Below are 26,849 nucleotides of genomic sequence, written 5' to 3'. Positions count from 1 at the left end.
GATGCAGGGGAAGCCATAGGATGTATAGTATCTTTCCTGTTGCCACTTGCAGCAGCTGCCTCACCTTGCCTAATGGTAGAGCCAGCTTTCAACAAAGCTGTTTGCCTGACATTCCCCCAAAATCCCCCTTTCCTATATATCATTAATCCTAACCCATTATAATTCAACCCTTCCTGCTTCCTGATTCGGCATTTATTTATTGTACAACTGCCCTGTATCTGAATTCATGGGGTGCTCCAGAAGTCATTGTCTTCCATTTGTAACTCCTCTATTTTTCCACCTGGCTTGTTTTCCCGCAGCATAAACCATCTGTAGAGGTGGAAACAATACAATTAATTGTTGCACACTGTTTTTTCATTAGGAGCTGTTTATCTGGAAGCACCCCAAGACTGTACTCCTCTTTCAAAGTGTACACAGACCCACCTGGTTTCCAATGCTACCCTTCTTTTCTAGGTAATCCATGGATTCAGAGCAGTCAGTCCCTCTTGAGTTCATTCCTCAAAGGACCTGGGGTTTGGGCATTCAGATTTTCATGACAAAGTAACCAAAAACCTTGCCTCCATTGCCTCACTGCCCCAGGCTGTTTCAATATCAAGCTTTTTGGGGGGTGGGCAAAATGCAGCCTGTCAGAGGTTGTTGGACTGTAATAACTCCCAGCAGGTTTAGCCAGTGCTGAGGAATGCTGGGGCTTGGAGTCCAACATCTGGAAGGTTACAGATCCTCCACCTTTACTACACACCCTGAGTTCAAGTCAGTTGTGGACACCTGCCTTCTTCCACCGAAGCAAAACTGTGCATTAAGGTCTGGATTTGAGGCCCAATTTTTATCCACCCAGATCTAGTATCTGCTATTTAAGTAGGTGTTTTTGTTACAGAGCAAAGTTTGGAGGGTCACACTTTGCCCACCTTGATTAATCCTTGCTATATAATTTAGGGCTCATTCTCAGTGGCTATTTTCAAATACATTGCTTATATTTAAATAAAATGTATATATTGCAACACCAAAATGAATGGATTGCTTTGTTGAAAGTCCTAAGAGAAACCAAGCTCCCTGTTCCATAAATGGGGGTGGGTGCATTGGTTGGTTCTCCTCCCTACATTAATCTCACAGCCAACCTGTGATGTAAATCAGGTTGTGAGTATGGAGTTTATCGCATCGCGTTCCGAGAACATTTTTGGAACCCGATTGGAACGGAACACTTTCAACTTTACCACACGTTTCTGTCCCCATCGGGTTCCCATCGCGTTCTACATACCCCTCAAAGCGTTCCATATGTGTTCCTCGGAGGGAACGGATGAGAAAGTGATCCAAGCTTGTGGAAACGTTTTTAAAACGGTCCAAGAAATGTCAGAGCAGTAATGTAATCCATTCTTACTTCCGTTCCCATGTTCTGCCTTGTTGTGATTGGCTGAAAGGACTTCCCTCCCTGCATTCTGTTTCCCAAGCCTTAGCCTGGCCCTGGATGGGGCTCCGCGATCGCAGAGTCCTCCGAAGCCTGGCTGGGGCTTGAGAGAGGCTGTCTCCCAAGCCCTAGCCTGGCCCTGGATGGGGCTCCGCGATCGCAGAGTCCTCCGAAGCCTGGCTGGGGCTTGAGAGAGGCTGTCTCCCAGGCCCCAGCGAGGCCTTGGACAAGGTTTAAAAATGTAGGACCTTTTTTTTAAAATTTCCTGGCCAGGAAATTTTATTTAAAAAGTCCTACATTTTAAAACCTTGTCCTACATTTTTCCCAGTTTGGAGGTCCCCAGGGATGGCAACCCTATGTTTATGTATATGTATAACATTTATATATATATATATATATATATATGTGTGTGTGTGTGTGTGTGTGTGTGTGTGTGTGTGTGTGTGTGTGTAAAAGTATACATACAATATATATACAATATACATATTTTAAATATGTAATATATATAAATATATATATTATATATAATATAAATATATTACACACAATATATACATATAATATATATGCATATTTTATATATATATATATATATACACACACACACACACACACATCAATTTTTGTATATATAGATTGCTGACTATATGTGTGTGTGTGTGTGTGTGTGTGTATGTCTATATGTATGTGTGTATATAAAAAGATTAGGTTGTGTTTGCACAAATATCTCCCTGTAAAAGCCTTTTGTTCTGTGTATGTGGTACTCATGAACAAGAATACACTGTTACAAATACGCATGCGCAAATATTGAAACGTTCTCATACTTATCACGCTTCCTATAAGGACAAATGCAGTAAATTGTATTCCTGTAACGTTCTTGGAACGTTTTACATTTTGGAATGCAATAATATCTGTGTTCCCATAACGTTACCTCTTGAAACGTTTTGGGAACAGAATAGAAACGTTTCAGGCACTGATGCGATAAACCTCAATGTCTGGGGCAAAGTCACCCAGTGATTTTCACAACTTAGGACTGGAACCTTGATCTCCTAGATACCAATGTAACTCTTTCACCACAATACTCCTCTAAATAAAAGCAACCATTAATGTTTAGAAGGAAATGACATCTTGGATGTTTATTACAGTAGCATGGATCAAAGTGGCTTCCAAACATAAATAAATCTAAATGCCATCAGTATTATGGAGAATCCCATTTATAGGTTATATTGAAACTGAGTTTATTTGAATACTGTCAGGTTCATTTTTATGGTTCTAGAAGAAAATCTGAAAAGTGTCTAAAAAGAAAATTACTAACTTTGCATAATAGTTTTCCTTTCCTTCATAAATGGGAAGCCACATTCAAGTTTCTTTTTTTGCACAGAGCTAAAAGAAGCTAGTCTGTATGTAGGATGAATTCAAGTGTTGGCTTATTATCAGCTCCAGGCTTCCAATTAGCTGTGACCACTTTTTAATCAACTGCTAAAGCATCTTAATTGATCACACTAACTAACCATTTATTGCCTGCACCTCTAGTAATGAACTTCATCTTATTGTAGAAAATGATCTTTAGAAAATGGTCACTATCATTCTCATTTCACAGACAAAGCAGCTGAGGCTGCAAAAAAAAAATGTTTATTCAATATCCTCACTGTTAGCCCAGGCAGCACCTACACTGTAGAATTAATGCAGTTTCACACTGCTTCAACTGCCATGGCTTAATGTGATGGAATTCTGGGATTTGTAATTTTGTGAGATATTTAACATTCTCTGATAGTGATCTCCAGTGCCACAACTAACTACCTGTCACAAGATTGGAAGTCAAACTCAGCAAAATCCTCAAGGCCTAGCAAATTCCTCACTTGCCTGGAAGACAATTTCATGGTCCAAAAGGTGGAAGAGGCAACAAGGGGGTCAGCTATTTTAGATCTGATCCTAACCAACAAGGATGACTTGGTTAATGGGGTGCAAGCGGTGGGATCCTTAGGTGGAAGTGACCATGTTCTCCTGGAGTTTGTTATACAATGGAGAGGAGAAGCCAGGCAGAGTCAGACACGCATCCTAGACTTTAGGAGAGCGGATTTCAGTAAACTTAGAGAAGTATTGAGGGCGATTCCATGGTCAGAAATACTAAAAGATAAAGGAGTTCAGGACGGATGGGAGTTTCTCAAAAGGGAGATACTGAAGGCACAATTTCAAACAGTTCCAGTGAGAAAGAAAAACGGGAGGTGTCTCAAGAAACCAGGATGGATGACTAAGGAACTTTCAACCGAGCTAAGTTTGAAACGGAAGATGTATAAGAAATGGAAAAAGGGGGAAATCACGAAAAAGGAATTCAAAGAAATAGCAGACATGTGTAGGGGTAAAGTCAGAAAAGCTAAAGCGCAGAATGAACTCAGGCTTGCTAGAGAGGTTAAGAAGAATAAAAAGGGCTTTTTTGGATATGTCCGCAGCAAGAGGAAGAAGAAGGAAACGGTAGGGTCACTGCGTGGAGAAGATGGCAAAATGCTAACAGGAGATAGAGAAAAGGCAGAATTACTCAACACCTTCTTTGCCTCAGTCTTCTCAGAAAAGGCAAAGGGTGCTCAACCTGAGGATAATGGAGCAGAGGACAGAATAGGGGAATTTCAGCACAGAATAAGTAAAGAGATAGTAGAGGAACACCTTGTTAATCTAAATGAATTTAAGTCTCTGGGACCAGATGAACTCCATCCAAGGGTATTAAAAGAACTGGCAAAAGTAATATCGGAGCCATTGGCAATCATATTTGAAAACTCCTGGAGAACAGGAGAGATCCCAGCAGACTGGAGGAGGGCAAACGTTGTCCCCATCTTCAAAAAGGGGAAAAAAGAGGATCCCAACAATTATCGTCCAGTTAGTCTGACATCAGTTCTAGGAAAGATTCTGGAGCAGATCATTAAACAGAGAGTCTGTGAACATCTAGAAGGCAATGCCATAATCACAAAAAGTCAACATGGGTTTCAGAGAAACAAGTCATGCCAGACAAATCTAATCTCTTTCTTTGACAAAATTACCAGCTTGGTAGATGAAGGGAATGCTGTGGATATAGTATATCTTGATTTCAGTAAGGCCTTTGACAAGGTTTCCCATGACATACTTGCAAACAAGCTTGTAAAATGTGGGATAGACAAAGTAACTGTTAAATGGATCTGTAATTGGTTGACCGGCCGAACCCAAAGGGTGCTCAACAATGGCTCCTTTTCATCCTGGAGAGAAGTGACCAGTGGGGTCCCACAGGGCTCTGTCCTGGGCCCAGTGCTATTCAACATCTTTATCAATGACCTGGATGACAGAATTGGGAGCATACTTATCAAATTTGCAGATGACACCAAATTAGGGGGAATAGCTAATACCCCAGAGGACAGGATCAAGATTCAAAATGACCTGAGTAGACTAGAAAGCTGGGCCAAAGCTAACAAAATGAAATTCAACACAGAGAAATGTAAGGTATTGCACTTAGGGCGGAAAAATAAAATGCACAGATATAGGATGGGTGACACCTGGCTGAATGAAACTACATGTGAAAGGGATCTAGGAGTCCAAGTAGACCACAAGTTGAACATGAGTGAACAGTGTGATGCGGCAGCTAAAAAGGCCAATGCTATTTTAGGCTGCATCAATAGAAGTATAGTGTCTAGATCAAGAGAAGTAATAGTGCCACTGTATTCTGCTCTGGTCAGGCCCCACCTAGAATATTGTGTCCAGTTCTGGGCACCACAATTCAGAAAGGACATCGAGAAACTGGAGCGTGTCCAAAGGAGGGCGACAAAAATGGTGAAGGGTCTGGAAACCATGCCCTATGAGGAACGACTGAGGGAGCTGGGGATGTTTAGCCTGGAGAAAAGAAGGTTAAGAGGTGATATGATAGCCCTGTTTAAATATTTGAAAGGATGTCATATTGAAGAGGGAGCAAGCTTGTTTTCTGCTGCTCCAGAAAACAGGACCCGGAACAATGGATGCAAGCTACAGGAAAAGAGATTCCACCTGAACATTAGGAGGAACTTCCTGACAGTAAGGGCTGTTCGACAATGGAATGCACTTCCTCGGAAGGTGATAGAGTCTCCTTCCTTGGAGGTCTTTAAACAGAGGCTGGATGGCCATCTGTCAGGGATGCTTTGATATGGATTTCCTGCATGGCAGGGGGTTGGACTGGATGGCCCTAGTGGTCTCTTCCAACTCTACGATTCTATGATTCTATGATTCCATGGATGGAGCCATGACTGTTAAAGCAGAGTCAAACTGTATTAATTCTGCAGTGTGGCAGAAGCCCTCGATTGTGAATGTAGTTCTCGCAAGTCCATCTGACATGAATGTAAGAACAATTGGACCTTACCAATGTTCTAGAGAATTTCTGAGTGCACTGAAACATGCATAACAGTTTATTTAAAAACAAATTCAAACACCCAACTTTCCCTTCCAAGAGAACCTGAAAGACTCAGCTTCCAGCTGCCTTCACCTTTTGGTTTCATCAGTGCCATGGCTACTCCTCCAGCTGCAGTTTCCCATTCTTGACTTCCATCCAAATCTTCTATGCCCAGATCAGGAAACCTGAAAGGAGAAATGTCTACCTTTCCCTGGGTCAGTGGGGGTCTTGGAGTCTGTTGCTGCATGGAGGCTGAGGGCTGGGTCCGGGTTCGGGTCTGCTGAGGAAGAGAAGGGCTTGGCAGAGATGTGATATCTGACCTGGTATCAAGATGAGACTCGGGGTGTTGTGTAGAAGACCAGGTGGGGGGAAGAGATGAAGTTGAGGAGAGAAGGGGTGTGCCAGGTGCTGGGTCAGTAGCAGCATAGCTTGTGCGCAGAAGCAACAGCAAGCAAACTGCAAAGTGGCACAGATGCATTTTCACACAGTCACCACAAGGAATTTCTGCAGGGAAATACAAAATACTTAGTGTCAGCCCTCCTTATCGACGGATTCTTTATCCATGGAGTCAACTATCCACAGTGCAAGTGTGTGTGTGTGTATGTGTGAGAGCAAGCCTTGATTTTGTCTTTTTCTATAAGGGGCACCATTTTACTATGCCACTGCATTAATGAGCCTTGAGCATCCATAGATTTTGGTATCCATGGGCAGGGTCCTTGAGCCAAACCCCAGCTGGTATCAAGAGTCTACTGTACAACACAATGCAAATGAAATATCTGCATTGTCACCTGTCAGAAGGCCTCCACTGAACACCTGAGCTTGGAAATGTTAATTTTGAACTACAGTTCTCAAATCCCTCGGCCAATGGCCTGACGTAATAAATAAAAGTAACCTTTCTAAGCTCCATGCATCTGAGGAAGTAGACTCAAGTCTACAAAAGCTCATGCCACCTGCTTCTTTCTACAAGAACCCTATGCATACTGATTTTCCAGACTAATATGGCTAGATCTTTGAATTCTTTCCTTGCTCTGTTGAACACAGCAAGTAAACCACTGACTGAGAGCCTTTGCACACAATTACACAGGAGCGGGCCTAGGTTTGCCACTGGATGTCTACTCAACAAAAGAACCACTATCAGATAAGCCCATTGTCCATTGACTGTGTATCTTTACACAGGCACCGTTGTCATTCGACAGAAACAAGGAATCAGCACAATTGCTTTCTCGTGATAATGGCAAGGTGGTGACAGAAGATGAATGCCATAAACAGGAGTCCCTTGTGGCTTCTGTTGACACGCATGAGACGTCCCTCTCCATTCAGTATCTAAGGCTGCACACATCTTTAGCAGTGGTGCCTCTGGAAGGAACTCTTTCATATGCAGGGCTGTCTTTGGCTGCATTTGCACTGCAGAAATAAAGCAGTTTGAGAACGTTTTACCTGCCATGCCTCAGTGCTATGGATTCCTGAGATTGCAGTTTTGTGAGATATTTGGCTTTCTCTGTCAAAGAGCACTGGTGCCAAGACAAACTACAAACCCTGGGATTCCATAGCACTGAGCCATGGCAGCTAAAGCAGTGTCAAACCTCATTATTTCTGAAGGCAGATGTAGTTTTTGAGGACTTGTGGACAATAGTGCAGACTCAGCTCTGTCCATTGCGCAGTCTGGGAATCTGCCTGGAATGCAACTGCTTGGCTATGAAGGCTACTGAAAAGGAAGAATCCCCGTGCATAAGCAAAGTGTTGGTTCCCTTAAACTGGAATCTCTTAATTTTTTAAAAAATGTATAAATATGTATAAATGGATTGGGAGCCACCCCACAGGAACCTTTGTGGAACTGTGGTGACCTGAGTCCATTCACACCACACAGTTTTAACACTGTGGATAGGATGGTCCCATCCTATCAAATCCTGGGATTTGCAGTTTAGGAAGAGGCATTTAGAGCCCTGCAGACTAGAAAATGCCAGGATTCCATAGGATCTTGCCATGACACTAAAAGTGGAATCATAGAGGTATAATGGAAACTTCAAAGAAGTTAGGCAGGCTATATTGAATCTTTTAATGAAAACACTATCTATGCCTTTTTAATATCTTTAATAAGAAAATATGTAAGGGGTGTAGCTATGGGATGGGGAAGAAATCAGAGCATTGCCTGCCAAATGATACTTCTGTCCCTCAAGTGAAATTTTCATGTATATCCCAAATTTTTAACATTGCAGTAACTTAAAATTTCAGTTGACCATTTAGGAATAGATTTGAAGCCTCCAGAGAAAAGCGGCAGGCAAAGTTACCCAGGGAATGCAAACATGGCAAATAGAAGAGTTCTGAGCGCAAATAATTTTCAATAACTCCCTTTTTGCAATGCTGGAAATTTGGGAGCTGAAGGAACATTTAATTTGGAGCAGAATATTTATTTGAGGTGGCAATACCTTCATTTTAATTATTATTATTATTACAGTATTTGTATCCCGCCCCTCTGAGAACAATCGGGGCGTCTTCTTGCCCTTCTCCCCTCCAACAGCAACACTCCTACAGCTCAAAAAAATAAGTTTCTGGCATACTTTGTCATTACAGTTTTTCTAACCATTGTTAGAGGAATTCTAGAAAAAAGCGCAGAGATATTATGAAAGGCCCAAAAATAAGGAAATTCTAAAAATTAGAGTCTTACCTACTGTCACGTAGGGTCTTTAATTTGGATGCTTGCCTTAGAGACAGAGCGATGTTAGGAGGAATGGCATATAACCAAATGCAATAGCACAGAAAGAGGCCCTGCTCCAGTCCAACCCCCAAGGGAGAAGTAGAGCTAGCAAAACATACATCCTGGGAGATACCAGCTTAGCAACCCAATCATGCTGATGCTCTAACTCTGTCCTCTTTTTACCAAGTGTTTTAAGTAGCGAGTGCTGAAGTACAGTTTGGGTTTCAAGACTGTTTGAATTAATTTGTTGGGGGCAAATTAGCTTACTTGCTAATTAGCTTACTTGCTGTTCACCAATATGATCTTTGGAATAGCGGTATATAAATAAAACAAATTAAAATGGAAAACTTGCTTCCTTTATTCAGAAAATGAAGATTTAAACATTTAAAGACAGTCAGATTATGTTCTTAGACCCAGCATGGCATAGTGTGGTAATTGAAATGAGGTGCAAGTTATACAGTAAATGCAGTGTTCCTTCATTTAATTCTCATTGCCTAGAGAAGAAGGAGTGAGCACAACAGCACAAAACTGCTGCTATTGTGCCAAGTCAGATTGTTGGTCCACCTGGCATGCTTACTTTTGCATAGAGCAGTTCTCCAGTTTCTCAGGCCAAGGACAGGGTTGGGGGCCAAAATTATGGATTTTGATATGACCCATAGATAAGTTGAGGGTAAAACTTAGGGGCATGTAACAAAAGATCTAAATAATGAAGAATAGGAAAACAATGCCAAAGAACTTACAACATTTCGCCAGGCATAGCTGTTTGTGCTCACACTAAAGGTTCAATGGATGAGAGAGTAGAGAGGAGTCAGTGCTTCCAGGACAGATTATACTTTCACCAGGGGATGTTTCCTTCTTTTAATAAGAATTAAAGTACAGAACTTACACTGACCCATGGATAAGTCGACTCAGGTTTTGGGGGCCAATTTTTTGACTAAAATTTCTAGACTTTTACATGAGTATATACAGTATAATTTTAATTTTCCTAGTTGCTTATTTTACGTTCAGTGATATCCAGGAATTATGATTTATGAGTAACATTAGTACAAAAAATATTACTAAGGCTCCTGTGTGGTGTGCTATGGGTCCATGAGGGATGACACCATGAGTTAGTGCACTGGGTGACACCAACCCTAGTGACAGCACTGCCACATGAAAAGCCTGGTTATGGTCGCTTCTGCAATTCTATGTGAACACAATGCTTTCAGACAACTAAAAGGAAGCCAAACAAAAGAAACAAATAATGCAAAAAGGTGGGGTGGGGTGGAGACAGATGCTAGAGGGGGGGCAGAATTAACTGTGGTTTGGAGGCTAAAGCTGAGTCTGTAGTATGACCTGTTTGGCACACCCTAAAGCACTCTGTCCACCATAGCCAATAGTGAGGAATGCAGGGGCTCCTAATAGAACCTGTTGCCCCCAGTAGAACACAGTGGAGAACACAATTTCCACAACCTGCCATGCTATGCTGGCACAAGAGGCACAAATCCCTTCAGTGAGAAAAACATATATGCAATACCAAATTAAATGAAATCACAAATTAATTTGCTACCTTCAGTTGGCATCCAAAATCTGCCCCCTTCATGTGGCTACTTCATTCTGCCTAATGGTAGGGCCAGCCCTGAAAGTCCACTCAATAAAGAGAAAAGATGAAGGTTACAAGTCATGTTTATTGGGCTACCAAAGCAACAGAAACAAAACTTTGATAATACTGGAAATGGGCAAGAATTGCACAATCCAGGAAGTGGTCCAGGAAGCTTTTGGGCACAGATCCTTCACCGATGTACATCCAGTCAGCAAAGCTAGAAATGGTGCTTGTTGCTGCTCACGGCCAACCAAGCAGCTGCCAGGAGTAGGAACACAGTAATGCTTAGTAGGACTATGATGGCCACTAATCCTCCTGAGGTACCTCGGTAGTCAGCCTCTATAGATCGAAAGCTATGGGGTAGACCTAATAGGGAGGAGAGGGTGATCAGAAACAAAAGGACACATATATTCTTCTTATGGAGAACATGTCTCCCATAAAGACACCAGAAAATCAAGCTGTCCTCTCTCCCCACAACACCCTTCCTTCCCCTTCACCTTCTCACCTTGGGTATGGAAAGGCTGAGACCAGTTTGTAGCAGCAAGGCGAGTCTGAGCTTGATTGTAGAGTACATAGCGGACGCTGTACAAGTGAGGAGAAAAGAGGATCAGACATGAATTGGGAAGGTTATTTAACTCATTACAAGGCATAAACTCACATATCCTCAACCACATTCTCTTCCCAGAAGCCTACATACCAGACTGTGGAGTTTATCATATAGGACCGATCCCATGCAGAAATGGAATTTAAAAATCTAGGGGAAAAACTGCAAAAGCAGGTTGATTTTCAGACGCGTCGAGGTTAAAAAGCAATAATGCAACATTAATCCAAATGGAAAGTTGACAAAGCGCGCTCCTTTTTACTTTCACAATTTTCCGAAAGTAAAGAGGAGAGGTCGAAGGCTTTCATGGCCGGCATCCATAGTTTTTTGTGGGGTTTTCGGGCCACATAGGCCGAAAAAACCACAAAAAACTAAAGAGGAGAGGGTTTTGTCTACTTTCCATTCAGGTTAATGTTGCATTAATACTCATTAATCCTTAAGTCATGTGAAAATCAACCTGCTTTTGAGGGTTTTGTCCACTTTCTGTTCAGATTAACCCCCGATGTTATCTGAAAATCTACCCAATTTTGAGGTATTTTTCCAATTTAGTCTGACTCCACTTTAACTGCCATGGCTCAATGCTATGGAATTCTAGGATTTGCAGTTTTGTGAGATATTTAGCCTTCCTTGGCAGAGAGCTCTGAGAAAATCTGGGCCCTTCCCTCCTATAATAGTCTGCAAGAGTGTCCAAGTGACATTTAGCTTCCATTGTGCTATTGAGAAGAAGAACAGCTTTTGCCCTTGTTGGGAAGGAAGGGACACAAAAGCTACTCCTGACCCAAGCATCACTGTCTGTTTGGAATGAAGATGTAACTTTTATTTTATTTTTATTTATTTTATTATATAACTTGGAAAACATGGAATGGGATGACACCATCATGCACTTTCTCTCAGGCAGCAAATATCTGTAGAATTTTCTGTCCTCTGGTACCAGCCAGGGTGCAGATGGCAAGTCTCTTCATGACCACTGGTCACATACAGCTCCTGACTGGGACCTTTCAGGTGCATCATCAATGAACTACAACCCATTCTGCACAGTAATGTCATCAGATGATAGGTGCTACCCTGGGGACATGTGACCACTCAAGGTGATGGACTTGCAGTGGAGCAATGGCATCATTTCATCAGGAACAAGAAGTTTGCCTTATCAGGATGTGCCATTTAAAACCCTCTTACCTGTACCCATGGCCAGGAAGGACAGTTTTTGTGCAGCTGTCATTCAGGCAAACTAATGTGGGTCCCACCTGATAAGCAACAGGCTCTTCCATTACTGGACTGCATTGGGGTACAGGGAGCTGCAGACCAGTCTTGTAAGTGCTATTGGCCCCTAGAAAATAAAAGAGTATGTTCCAGTTGGTCTCTTTTCCTCTAATGAATCAAGCATGGGTATGTGGGAGGTTCATTTAAACATTCCCTTCTCCAACCAGGTGCCTTCCAAATGTGTTGTATCACTATTTTCATCATCTTTAGCTATTGGCCAGGTGGCTTAGGGTTGATGGGATGTGAAGTCCAACATCTGGAAGGCAATCAGTTCTTTACCTCCCATACAGCATATACTCCGACATTTTGCAGATTAAAAGCAGAATACATGTGGCCAATCAACATCAATGTGGGCATGATGAAGAATGTTATAAATGAGGAAGACCAGGCAAGATAAGAGACGCTGTAGCAGTTTGCTTTTGCCTGAGTCTACTGGGAAGGGCAGGATTTTACTTCCTTCCTGTCCTCTCTGGTGACTTAAGTGCAACCTACTTTTGTACTTTGACCTCAGTTTGCAGAAACTGAAGTAAGCTTAGGACAAAGAGGGAAGCAGGAGGAGGAGAGAGAAACTGGGACATGTTAAAAGCAGCTGGAAAAGTGGGATGGCAGAGGATTAATTAGTTCTGCTCTTGCTAAACAAAAGAGTACGGTATAATTGAAGTGCTTAAAGCAACTGAGCAAGGAATCTCACACTAAAATGACCATGATCAAAACCAAGCACAGACAACTTGCACCGGCCAGCTTCTTATGTTATTCTACCCTCCTGTTCCTCCACCACTTTTGGATACCTTCAGGCTTCACCTCCACTTGGATGGCTGCTGTCCACCGGGAGGCCTGGCTAGCATCTAAAGTCTCTCTGGTCCATTGCTCGTATAGACAATAGGCAGGACGGAGCCAAAGGAGAGTGGAGAGCCTGGAATCTGCATGGTACAAGGATATGGAATAATCTGATGCATAGGGGAGAAGGGAGAATAGAGAATTTTGTTTCAGTTTGTTTGTTTAAACAGACTTTACCAAAACGTATAGCATTCAAATGTGGGAAAAATCCATAAATGACACTCTCACCCATTGATAGAAAAGCCAAGGATTAAGAGGTCAAAGATGTTTAGGAATGATGGTTCCCAATTATCACTTATCAACTCCAGCTGATATGCCAGCTGTGCCCTTTCCTGAAGGTTTGAGACTGTGATACATGCTCTAGCAACCTCCCATCTGGATTTCTGTAATGCATTCTACATGGGGCTACCCTTGTGCCTGACCCGGAAACTGCAACAAGTACAGAATATGGCAGCCAGATTGTTCTCCAGTACATCTAGAAGAGACCACATAACACTAATCTTAAGATCACTTCACTGGCTGCTCATTAGTTTCCGGGCTTAGTACAAGGTGTTGGTTATCACCTATAAAGCCTTAAATGGCTTGGGTCCAACCTATCTTCGGGACTGCCTCCTCCCATATAATCCGCCCCATGCACTCAGGTCCTCTGGGAGGAATCTGTTACAGCCTTTAAAAACGAGTTTGTCTACGACCGCCCAGAAGACCTTTTCGGCTATTGCTCCCAGATTGTGGAACGGCCTGCCGGAGGAGATCCATCATATTACTACTCTAAGCAGCTTTAAGAAAGTTGTTAAGATGGATCTCTTCCAGCAGGCCTTTCCTTGGTCACTAAAGTAGGGATTCCAGCTTGGATCTGACCTTGCTACAGCACCCGTTCTTTGTCATTATAATCATTTTTAAGTACTGTATGTTTTAACTTTAATATTGTTTAATTGTGTTTTAAGGGGGGTGGGAAGGGATGGTCATGGGAATGTACAATTTTAATGTTGTAAGCTGCCCCAGTTGCATTTCATAGAGGGATGGGATATAAATAAACATCATCATCATCATCATCATCATCATTATTATTATTATTATTATTATCTACAATCTCTATTTCCTCTTTATTCACCCACACATCTTCCAGAAAAAGCTCCTTTTGGAGACTATGATGTTTATCACACTATACTCTTATAGTGCTACTATTCCACTTTGACTGCTCTAGCTGCCTCCTGTTGCATTCTGGTATTGGCAGTTTTAAGGAGGGGTATTTAGAATTCTCAGGCAGAGAACTTCTCTGCCTGAGAATTCTAAATACCCCTCCTTAAAACTGCAAATCCCAGAATGCAACAGGAGGCAGCTAGAGCAGTCAAAGTGGAATAGTAACACTATAAGAGTATAGTGTGATAAACACCTATGACTGCCTAAAAGTCCCCAACAGATCAGTTGGGTTGTTCTGAGAATTTTAGTCCGGAAAAGTCATTTTTCCAAGCTTTGCATTTATTTCCAACATAACATGACTCTCGGCATATTTTTATCTAATGCATGGTCCCCTATCCAATTCCCAGAATCCAACAGTCTCTACATGTGCCATATAGGAGATGTGAATAACTTTAATTTCTTGTTTTCAGTCTCTATCCCAGGGCAAACGGAGGTCAACACTTGCACAGATGCAAATTGCGCGTTTGTCACCAGCATGGTTACTTTCCCATACATCTTTGCTCAAGAGCTTTTTCCAAAACATGTATTTTGTTCAAGAATTCTGTCCAACATTAAGGAGAGAAGTAACTGCAAGTACAAAAATATTTTCCTACTTCATATATCCATCATTACTTTTATCCAATCCAAGGAGTTCTGTGTGGCAGATATAGGTTTAGCACCACACTTTACTCTCATAACTCCTGTGCAAGCAAGTAAGAAAATAACTGGCCCAAGATCACCCAAAGAACTACAAGGCAGAGCAAAAATTTGAACCTCGATTTCTTCAGTCATCTCGCAACACAAATTAATCTGAGGCTGGAAAAGCAGAGTTTCTAACCAATATAGCTAAGGATGCGGGACGATGGGAGTTGCAGACCAACAATACTGTGAGGGCCATACATTCCTCTTTCCTGTATTATTTATGCATATTTTTAAAAATTTAAAGTATTTCTATGTAATCTCCTAGCACACAAGGGTTCCCAAGGCAATGAACAAATAAAAACATTTTAAACAATACAATGATACATCATAGCGTAACAAAAACCACACAGAGATTTTGTCTTCCTCCTTGACTCTTGGCAGAACTTTGGAGTATTACAACACATCTAGTTACCAATCCAGGAAAAAAGGGAATAATTGGGTCAGATAGCGAACAATTCTCCTACTTAACAGGACATTGACAGGCAGCTTATCAAACGACTACAAGCATGGTACTGCAAGTTATTGACTACTTGGTAAATTTGCCCACAATCCATTATTAGTTCATTTTTAAAAAGCATTGTTGGTTATGCACCCTCTAAAACTATAACATTACATAGCAGAAAAGGTTTTCAGACACTTGCTGTAACCTGAGAGGAGTGCCTTCTGCCCTGTTAAATTCTTCATCTCATCTTTCCCAACCTTGTTTGCTGGTCATGTGCAGAAATGTTAAATGTTGTCACAAAGAAGAAGGCATAATCTAATACAAAGTTTGGAAATGTTCCCCTTTCTGAACTTCCACAACCTTCAGCCATTTTCACAATTTGTCAGTAGGCTTGGGGATTTGGGATATTAATCTTAAAAGGGGGAACATTTGCATGGAACCGAACCTGAGTCTTTCCTCTGGATCCAAATTCCCGTTATTTGGAGAAGTACCTCAGATCTTCTACTATACGTTAGCTTATACGTATTTGGCAAAGGTAATTTCCCATCTATTATTTTCTCAGGGGTGAGAAACTGTTGTTGTTGTTGTTGTTGCTATGTGCCTTCAAGTCATTTTTAGCTTATGATGACCCTAAGGCAAACCTATCACTGGTTTTTCTTGGCAAGATTTGTTGAGAGGAGGTTTGCTTTTACTTGAGTGCTAGCGAGTGTGACTCACCTAAGGTCACCACGTGGGTTTCCATAACTGAATGGGGATTCGAACCCTGGTCTTTAAAGTCATAGTCCAATATTCAAACCACTACATCATGATGGCTCCCAGTAAGGAATTAATTACATTTCCTTGTCTTACTTTAGACTAGAGTAAACATACAATGCATAACTGCTTTAAGGTGCAAGAAAGCAGGAGGCAGAATGGAATATATCAAAAAATTGCTGGGTGGTTTATCAAAGGTTTGCAATTCCAATGATCTTACAAGTGCAAAATACTCCCCCCCCCCCATGGATGTTTCCATGCATAGCTTTTCTCCTGCAACTGAATTTACATTCAGATATGTTTTGCTCCTTAATTCTTAACAGTATGCCTGCCCCCACAGGTCTATCCCTCACTCCAGACTGTGGGAAGGAAGGAAGGAAGGAAGGAAGGAAGGAAGGAAGGACAGGCCTCACAAACCCTGCCCATGTCTCTAGGAAGGGAATAAAAGGTAATTTCTGTTAAAAAATATCAAAGATGCATCCTGAATCACTCACCAAGTACCAACAGGGACTCAGACCCTGAATGTAGCAAACAGATTACAAAAAGTGGCAGCCTTAGCCATTGCATCTTTGAAAAAGGACAAGCGGACTCTAACAAAGATTGAGAATCTCCTTGTTGTATAGTCAAGTCTACCAATAGCATAATGTGTGTTTTTGAAGGGAAGGGTGGATAGGACAGGGTTAATACAGTAGTTAAAAGAAAGGCTAATTTAAAGGAGAAAAGACTTTTAAGGGCCAACAATCAGAGTTCAAAAATGAACCAAACAAATGCTTGTAGTACATATGGTTGGAGGTGGGTTTGTTTGCATATGGTGAGGTCAAGGAGGAAATAAATCAGAAAGTGCATTTGTCTAACTGCTGCTGATAACTCAGATTTTATACTAGCTGATTAAAACAAGTATTATGGTTAAGAAACTATTCACCCAATTTTATTTTCTTGTACGGGTTGTATAGATTATAAACATATTAGTCTTTATGCCACAGTATTCTCTGTTGTTTTTGCTGCAGCTAAGACTTAGTACAACTGTGCCTCTGGATTGTGAGAGCAAACATGCTTACTCTGAAGTAATTCCCATTCAATTCAATAGCACTTGCTTCCCTGCCAAAGAAAGACATTAGTAACACTGGTGATAGCAGCCATGCTGTTTGTATGTTTGTTTATATCTGGAAATTAAGTTTGCAATGCTATGCTCCACTAAAAGCAATGGGATTTACTCTTGAGCAGTCATATAAGGATTGCATTTTAAGTCCTAAGTTAATTTAATTAAGTTCAATGAGCCAATTTAATTGTATATAGTATGACAGCTGTGCCTTTTATTTTATACAGTGTGCAGGGTATGTGGACATGGTAAAATTAATACAAATGCATTTGTCAGCTAATAAACAAATGTAAATCTAAAACAGTCTGGGTCAAAGTCAATACTAGGGACCTTATCACACGGGGGAAATTGGGCAAAATCTGGGGTTTAAACAGCTATTGTCCCATGCAAAAAGCAATATCGCAATTAAGATTTTCACATGATGTCTCTATTTAGCAGGCAATAAACAGGCATTAAACAGGCAACAAACAGCAACAAATCAGTCATGGGGAAATCCCAAAAATGATTTGTTGCTGTTTATTGCCTGTTTATTGCCTGTTTAATAGCGATGTGTGTGAAAATCTTAATTGCAATATCGCATTTTGCACGGGATAACAGCTGTTTAAATCCCTGATTTCCCCTGATTTTCCCCGTGTGATAAGGTAGTGTGATAAGGTAGTGATAAGGTAGGAGCCCTGGTGGCGCAGTGGTTAAATGCCTGTACTGCAGCCATTTACTCGAAACCACAAGGTTGTGAGTTCAAGACCAGCAAACGGGCCCAAGCTCGACTCAGGCTTGCATCCTTCTGAGGTCGCTAAAATGAGTACCCAGACTGTTGGGGGCAAATTAGCTTACTTGCTAATTAGCTTACTTGCTGTTCACCGCTATGATCTTTGGAATAGCGGTATATAAATTAAACAAAAAATAAAACAAATTAATTATTATAAAAACACACTAAAATCAACAGTCAAACAGCATAATAAACCAAGCACACTGATTAAGATACCTGGATGAATAAAGCAGATTCTGCTTGGTGCTGTGCTCAAAGGTTATGCTGTATTCCAGAAAGATTGAGAAGATCCAGGCTCAAACCCTCACCCTCCTGTGAAGGCCACTGCGTGAACTTGGGGATTGTCACTCTTTTCCTACCCTAACCTACTTCACACTTAACACACATTTATTGTTAAGGATAAAATGGAGACAAGGACAATCAGAAAATCCAAAAAAGCCATATGCCACTAATATTTGAACAGAAAGAGCAAGACGTCCATTATCTTGAGGTGTGTGACTTCAAACAGTAATATGTTTTCTTTTTTGAAATGTATTTATTTGTAGCAATAGTTATAAAATAATCCTCATATAACGTATTTTTTTCCTAGCACTTCTCTAACACATTGGTTTCACTATAATTGCTATGTCCCATATTCTAAAATGAGGGACAGCACTTTTCTTCTGCCTGTAAATGACCTCTGTTAGTTTTATTTTTGTGTGTGTGTTTGAATGTTGCTCAGATCTCCTCTTCTTTAAAGGCGTGTGTGTGTGTGTGTGTGTGTGTGTGTGTAGATGTGGGTGTGCTGGGCTATATGTCAAGCACCCACTCTCCAAGTACCAGTGACATCTCAGCATTTCTGAGGGTGGTAACTGGTTCCGTTAATTTATGAAAGTAATTTAGCATTTGCTCTGTGTATCTGATCCCAAAACCCAATTAGTTGCATTGGGGTCAGGCACTGGCATCTGAATCGCTATTGATATCTTCAGGGATGCTGCCGCTCCTTTCAGTGAAGTTGCCATCTGAATGTCTGATTGAAAGATTAACTAAAAATACTGTCATTTTCTCTCAAATGGGGAGGGGGACCTCGGACAGCTCATTTTCCCTATGCCAAACCGTAAGATACCTTCCCAGAGAGGCTTACTTTCCCAGAGAGGAGTGCCTCTTTCTTCCTCAGCTTCCGGATCCTAACCTTAGCTAGATATCTTGGGGCAATTTATAGAGCTGCAAGCCCTGGGTTCCTTTAAAAAAATCTAGCCTACTACTCCCAATTCACAGGCTGAGCTGCCATTTTGATTTCCCACAAAGACCCCAAGATAGCTCTCACCTAGGATTCTCTTCCCCATTCTCTAGATACATTGGAATACAACTCCCACCATCCTCTGCCATCGTGGCTGGGGATGCTGAAAGTTGTTTGTCATAATCAAACATATCTAGATGCCACCAGCTTGGGGAAAGAAGCTCCAAGGACCCATTCACACTACACAGTTGTAATTCTATATTCCACTTTAACTGCCTTGACAATATTCTATGGAATCCTGGAATTTATAGTTTGTTGAGGCCCAACAGCTCTCTGGCTGATATTTCTATGTTCCCCTCCCTAACCTGCATATAGGAACCAGCATGGTGTAGTGGTTTGAGTGCTGGACTACAACTCTGGAAAGCAGGATTCAATTCCCTGCTCAGCCATCGAAATCTACTGGGTAATGTTAGCATATCCTACAACTGTTGTGCAGAATATGGGGTTTTATTAAGCATCAGGCGTGTTTTTAAGAGGTCTTGATGACCTGTAGAAACTAGGAAAGAGGTCATATTCATATGTGGGAGAACTAGATAGAACTAGATAGTTCTTTCCAATAGTGATTTTTTCCATCCTGACCACACTCTCATGTTCCTTGACCGCACATGCCCTGGTTTTCATCTGTGAAATCTTGGAGGGCATGAAGTTGTAGATTTGGAGGTTCAAAATATAACTGTTCCCAACTCTTATCAACATGTGTTGTGTTATCATAGAATCCTGGATTTGAAAGAGACTTCAAAGGCCATCAACACCCCAACTCCATGTGCTCCCTGGATATATGGATAATATATAATCTGGAACATATGGAAGGCTGTTCGTGTGTCTGATCCTGGTTTGGGGTTTGTATTTTTAGATTCACTTACCTCCTCAAAAACTGACATTATGACGCTGTAGGATATGTTTTTTCAACTGCCAGAGAGAAAGTTTCAACTTCCTGCCCAAGCTATGGTTGTATCAATGATGGCTTGTTAGTGTGTGCCTACTAACAAAGTCAGTGTTAATGAGTCCTGGAGAGAAGTGAGACCACCCAGCCGCCCACCCTCCATTGACAACTATGCGGTGAATCACTCTGCATTGCGCTAGAGGTTTTCATTAGTGACGGTGTCTGCCAAGACCTTTCAATCAGGGTCGAGGGGAATCCGATAGCCATTGTTTAATAATGAGAAACAAGATGGAAAAGAGCAATCTAATTTCCACTGCTTGTTAACATTCGGGCCATCTCCTCCTTCCACGCATATACACAAACTTTTAAAGCCTTCGTACTTTTCATTCTGACTTCTATGCTCTTGTTCCTTTCTCTCTATGCTTCCGATGGCCTTTTAACCTCAGTATGTTATCTGTACGTCACCATTTCTTTGCATTTTAACCATTCCTATCTGACTTGTATTTGCCTGGTTTTTTTTTTTTTATGCAGGCCCTTTACCCTACTGCCATGAAGCTGGACAAAATGATTGTTTCGGGAGCCTGTGTGGTATAGAGATTTGAATGTTGGACTATGACTCTGGAGACCAAGGTTCAAATCCCACTCGGCCATGAAGCCCACCTTAGGCAAGTCACACTCTCTCATACACAGGGGAAAGCAATGGCAAACCTCCTCTGGACAAATCTTGCCAAGAAAACCCCATGAAATCTTAACCTTAGGGTTGTCATAAGTCACAAACGATTTGAAGGCACACAACATCAACAATAACAACAACAATAACAACTGGTGATGAATTGAGGTTGTTATTAAAAGTGATGATGCAAAAAAATGCAGACAGTGTCATTTGCTCTTCTTCTGGGTAGATGTTTGTCCCATGTTTGTGGCTTGTTGGGATTGTGCATTGGAGGGGCTCACAATGGGATTTATTTGTCTCAGGATATCCTGGGGACCAGAATTAAAAGGCAATTATTTCATCACAGGTTCTTCTGCCATACATCCATGTCTCACACATAGGAAAACCTTCCTTATAACTTGGCAGGATGGTACATATAGTATCCTGGAATTGTGACATCTGTATGGGATGGACAGTAACAAATTCCAGACAAGTAGCCATGCTAATCTGATACAGTGAAAACAGCAATCGGTCTTGGGTCATTATACATAGAAAAAGGTATAGTGGCATCAGTTTCCATGGGCCAGTACCATTTTATTGGCATGTAAGGAACAAGTACTGGGTGATCCTGGGCAAGTCATACTCTCTCAGCCTCAGAAAAGCCTCTGAGGTTCTAAACAAATCTTGCCAAGAAAAATGCATGGTAGGGTTGCCTTAGGATTGTCATAAATCATAAATGACTGGAAGGCACACAACAACAAAGGTACAGCTAAACTTGTGGCAGGGGCAGCTCATCCCCTCAGATGCACTTTTCTAGTATTCAATACTTTTTATTTATATTGTTGTATTTATTAGAATGTTTGCTTTCTCTTAGTTTCAAGGCAGTCTTTATTTTACAGAACTAACCAACTGACTGACTTACTTCCTTCTTCCCTCTCTCTTTTATCTTTTGTTCTATTTTATAGGGATTTATGCATCTTTCAGTGCCCATCTGTCTGTCCATCCATCAAACCATAGATGTCTATTCTTCTGTTCACTTCCATATTTCATCATCTAACCTTTCTTTTCACACTTTTTATACGCTTTCACACTTTTCATATTTTTCTCTGATATTCACTGACAGACCTATCAGCCATACACACACACACACACACACACACACACACACACACACACACACAGAGGCACACAGAGTCTGTCCTTAATCTGCCTCATTATTTTCTTTATCAGAATGACATGGGGCAATCTATTGCCATCTGATCCATTCCATCTTTTCCTTCTTCAAGATGATGCTGACTTGCCTTCCCATTGATCTGGACCTCAACGCCTCCATATAGTTCCAGTGCAGGTCTTGTTGCTTGCATCACAAATAAAGACAGAGGGGCTATAAATCCCTCTGATGCAGGGAGCTGAAGGAGAAAACAAAACTTGGAAACAAGAAACCTGGGCTGTATCAGCAATACACCTAGGTAAGAATCCAGTGGCCATAGCAAAAGCAGGGAAGTGCCCTTAAGCAAGGAGGGAGAATGTTATATGTAGACATGTCCTGAACGAGCCAACATTGGGTCTTTTCCAGGACAAGTTTCTTCCCCGTTTTCTTCTTCTTGATGTCAATAGCAATGAAGTGGACAACTGGAACTCACAAGGGTCTGTGGACCATCATCGTCATTCTCAGCTCAAGTTGGCTGCTGACTTCAGGGGCCTTGCTCCCTAAGCTTCGTAATTCAGGCAGGTAAGTGGAAGTTTTTGTGTTGGTGTTTGTCTTTCCTACCAGGATTTACCTATTCTAGATCTGTTGATCTTAGGAGCTATTTTCCATCCAGACTTGGGCTGCCAGATTGAAAACTGGCTTTTTAACCTATAATGATTGTGTGGAAGAGGAAACTTCTCAGATGTTGCTTGTTACCTGGTAGTATAGGCTGAAATTCCTTCTTCTTCTTCACAATCACAAGCCAACATGGTATAGTGATTTGAGTGCTGGAGCATGACTCTGGAGAATATGGTCTTGGGCATGTCACACTCTCTCAGCCTCAAAGAAAGGAAAGGACAAATCCCCTCTGAACGAATCTTACCAAAATACCCCATGATAGGTTCAACTTAGGGTCACCATAAATCAGAAATGATTTGAAGGCACACAACAACAACAACAACAAAGTCATCTCAAGTTTTCAACTGGCAATCCAAAACTAGAATGATTTTACATTAGAATGATTTGGAGAGATGTATGATAGTGTTAAAATGCTAGTTAAGTAACTTAACAAGATCCTGCAAGAACAATACGTGGCAGAAAAAGGATGTGGGAAAAGAAAAGGGGAAATGTTGTTAACTTGGTTAGATATGAAGATAATATATGCTGCTGGGTTTTGTTTGGGGATGTCCTGCTTCCCAGCACTGACATCATCATCATCATCATCATCATCATCATCATCATCATCATTTTACAATCTTCCTCTCCCAAAAGAAATCATCTTGCAAAATAAAATATTTGTTTAAGGAGGCTCGCAGTCTGTGTTACAATATGGAAATTTCTGCTCTCATTTTGCAGGGTATCTTAGCTAGTGCTACCACAAGGTATACTGGTAGTGACCAGTTAAAATCGCTCTAGAAGGAGCAGTGATGGGAACTAATTAAAATCAACTTACATTATCAATGATGTTAGACATTTTTTAAAAAGCAGAGGTAACTTGATTGAATGTGTTTTTAATTAAGTTTATTGACTTGGCATTCACAATTCCAGAGTTTTGATTCCAATTAGGTAGTTCCTATCACTGCTGAGAAAGCCAAGATGATGGAATTTTAACAGGATAAGTGTCTTTGCCTGGTTCCATTTGTTACTATAGTGCGCCTTTTTATTGACAGGCAAAGCCCATCAACAAGCTCTCAGTCTTGGTGCTATTCCATTACTGCCTTTGTGTGACAGGTCCCTTCCATTGCAATTTGACTTCTCAGGCAGTCACATGGTGGGAGTGGGTGTGATTCTGCTTCTCTCCCCCTCTTCCTTGCAGCCACCATATGGGCCAACACCTTCCCAAAGCCAACTGCTGTGTGCACATTTTTGTGAGAAGAACCTTCAGGGTAGGGTGATTCACAGATGGTTTTCTTCTTCAAATTTTTTGTCCATTATAGTCGCCCCTCCTTTTTCATGGGGGATCTGTTCCGAAACCCCTTGTGAAAATGGAGTTTCACCTATATTCAAGACCTACTGGCTTGAATATAGGCGCGGGAGTGCGGGGGGGGGGGGGGTGAGCACATGCCCCATTCATTATCCTTCCGTTCATCCATTGTGCAAAAGTGAGGGATGCGGATCCGAAGACCACAAGAATGGAGGGAGGACTGTAGTTAAACTTCTATTGTTCTGCATCAGCTACAGAGCTTTATTGATCCCTAGTAAGAAACAGTGACCGCTTCACTTTTAATGGCAGAAAAAATTAAAAAATGTAACAAATGTTGTGTAACTGTGTAATACATTACAGTGGGCCATTGGTATCCCCTGGTGTTTGGTTTCAGGACCCATATAGAGACCAAAATTTGTGTATGCTCAAGATCCATTGTATATAATAGCATAGGGAAATGGTTTCCCTCATATAAAATGGCAAAATCAAGGTTTACTTATTGGAATGTATATGTTTTTTAAAAACATTTTCAAGCTGTGGATGCTTGAATCTCTGAATAAAGAATCCATGGAAACCCTTAAGGATATTTGCTTAGACAAAATCTGGAAAACCTTCTTCTCTAGCTCCCTCAGAATGGAATTCTGCTCTGTTTGAACCCACCAGATCTTCTCCATGCTTTCTCTCCCATTAGGCTTTGGAAACGTGAAGCATCCCAGTATATTCCACCAAGGGACAGTGATGACCTCAAAGTCTCCCTCTTTCCCTGGAATATCCGCATCCCTTCCATCACTCTGCGTGACTGGAGCCTCAAGTGGATGTCTTCTGATGTTTCGGCACCCCAAGAGGAGGACAACAAAGATGATGGACAAAACAGGAAGTCTCACCTATGGGACCCAGAGAGAGAGGAAGGTGCATCTCCTGGGGGCCAAAAGGTGGTTCTATACCCAGCAGGCTGGGTTCCAGGTTGGGGTGGGAAGCGAAGTATTGTGGTAGGAGATGATGCAGCTTTCAGGGAGAAAAGCAAAATGCTGACAGCTATGGAAAGGCAGAAGTGGCTCAACTCCTATATGCAGAAATTTTTGGTGGTGAACTCTGATTAAGATGGAGCTGTGAATTGGTAAGAAGTGAAGCAATGGCAGGCGGCATAAGAATCAAGTTAGCTGTGTGGCACTACTCACAGAAACCCTTTAAGAAGTATATTAAATGTATTCATCAATAACATATTGGCCAGGTAGGATCCTATATAATCTATAGCCCTGGATCCAAGTTTACATACTTTAGTGACATTTCACAAGGAAGTATCCAGAACCTCCCTATACAGCAGTCATTGGATTTTGTGAGCAAGAACAGCCAGGGAGCTTCCAGGCATGGTTGCATTTTCCTAGTCATACCTGAACCAGGTATTTTTTGCTGCCATTGAGTACTTAATGAAGCAGCAGCAGCAGCAGCAAATGGAATACAATTGAGCATAGCCCTGCACCAAAAGAGAAGAATGGAGTTGCAAGCTGTATCTCTACTGCACTTTAACTGCCATGGCTCAATGCTATGGTATTTTAGGATTTGTAGTTTTGTGAAATAGGTAGCATTTCCTGTCAGAGAGCTCTGGTGCTACAACCAACAAATTCCAGGATTCCACAGCATTGAGTCATGATAGTTAAAGTGGTGACAAACTGCATTAATTCTGCAGTGCAGATGCAACTACACCTAAAAAAAAACCCTGGCTGCTCTTGTGCCCTGGGAACAAAGTCAGGACAAGGGAGGCACCTCCACCCGCTCTAACAATAGCATGTTTACAGTAGTAGAGACTTATATTCCACCAGCTGGATCAAGGTAACAGACAACCAGGGACCAGGCTACGTCCACACTGCAGAAATAATCTAGGTTGACACCACTTTAACTGCCATGGCCCACTACTGTGGAATCCTGGGATTTGTTGCTTGTTATGGCACCAGAGCTCTCTGACAGATGTGCCTCAACATCTCACAAAACTACAAGCTCCAGAATCCCATAGCATTGAGTCATGGCAGTTAAACCAGTGTCAACCTGGATTATTTTTGTAGTGTGGATACAGCCAGGGACTAAATCTACACCTCCCAACAGCTTTCTGCCTGTCCTCCTCCTCACAATAACAGCCTCCTGGTCCTAAGGTTATCCTATATACAAAAGACATTATTGCATGCTCTCAGGCACTTTCTCTTTAGCTCAGATGCTGGCACACCCTCACAATGTGAACAGCAATGGGGCCTTTTTCAAGTAAATACATTTGAATTGCTCAGACCCCAAGGTGGAAGACATGTCATGGTTGAATCCTCTGAGGTAGTTGTAACATGCGTTTGTTTCAGCTGCCCTTGAAGTGTCTAGAAACAACAGCTAGTGAGGCAATATGCTCCAGGGGACCAGAGTGTTTTGAACATATTATGCTTGTCCTGTTTAATTACTGTCTGCACATTTTTTTTCTGGGCTGAGCTCAAACAAGTCCTTACAGCCTAAAAACTGAAACTACAAGGAATGGTGGATATATCATTCCCTTTAGTTCAGAAGCAGCGTGCTGAAGGGGAAAAGCAAGTGAGAGCTAGTGCCTCTCTAACCTCTAGCCATTTGGACACTCCAGAAGACAGGCTAATGGACCAGATCCTCCTGCTATTTTGAAGCAGCCACTGCAAGCAACTAAAGTATTTACAGCAGCTGAAATGGCAGCAATGGCTAGGTTGCAGACTGCCAAGGAATACCAGAGGCTGTAGGCTATATTTCAGAGGAAGGAACTGCCAAAACCATCTCTGAGGATTCCTTATCTAAGAAAACCCTAAGAAATTCATGAGGTTGCCATAAGTCGACAGGCAACTTGAAAGTGCGCGCGCACACACACAATTTAATTCCTTCCATAAGAAACTTCAGCTGATTCCTGCACAGAATATTTCTGTTAGTAGTTCCATGCTCTCCATATCATACACACAGTTGCCTACCAAGATCTAGTGGGTATTAGTTAAGGCAGGGGTGAGCAACATCCCATGTTCAGAGTCCATCTTGGAGTCTGTGAAACACATTAGTTTATTGCAATTCTCTGTAGTTTTGGAGGGTGCTAGAGCCCGTGAATGATTTGTTGATGGTTATTACTTGGTTGTTTCCAGGATAAGTCTTCTTTAATCACGGTGTGTGAAAATGTTCCCAGGATAATGACAGTTTAAACCCCCCGATTTTACCCCATGTGATAAAATCTGAT

General features: G+C 41.6%; 2 protein-coding genes across 2 annotated transcripts; one reads left to right on the top strand and one right to left on the bottom strand.

Moving 5' to 3' along the window:
• Nucleotides 1-10,231: 10,231 nt before the first annotated feature.
• LOC149303624 (uncharacterized) lies at nt 10,232-16,401 on the bottom strand. Its single transcript, XM_089479752.1, has 5 exons — nt 16,329-16,401; nt 12,710-12,868; nt 11,838-11,988; nt 10,566-10,642; nt 10,232-10,426 (listed from the first exon to the last, which is right to left on the bottom strand). The coding sequence occupies exons 1-5, from the start codon at nt 16,399-16,401 to the stop codon at nt 10,278-10,280; spliced, it is 609 nt and encodes a 202-aa protein (XP_089335878.1). The 3' UTR covers nt 10,232-10,277.
• Nucleotides 16,402-22,117: 5,716 nt separating this feature from the next.
• Nucleotides 22,118-24,793, top strand: PTH2 (parathyroid hormone 2). The gene is made up of 2 exons (XM_089479736.1): nt 22,118-22,248; nt 24,321-24,793. Exons 1-2 carry the CDS (start codon nt 22,124-22,126, stop codon nt 24,727-24,729), a joined length of 534 nt encoding a protein of 177 aa, XP_089335862.1. The 5' UTR covers nt 22,118-22,123; the 3' UTR covers nt 24,730-24,793.
• Nucleotides 24,794-26,849: the final 2,056 nt, after the last annotated feature.

The sequence above is a fragment of the Sceloporus occidentalis genome, unplaced genomic scaffold (genome assembly GCF_023333645.1).
Source record: "Sceloporus occidentalis isolate IW3139 unplaced genomic scaffold, rSceOcc1.0.p SCAF_14, whole genome shotgun sequence".
Taxonomy (NCBI): Eukaryota; Metazoa; Chordata; class Lepidosauria; order Squamata; family Phrynosomatidae; genus Sceloporus; species Sceloporus occidentalis.
Note: the sequence above shows the minus strand (reverse complement) of the source record. Positions and strands in the feature narration are given on the sequence as shown.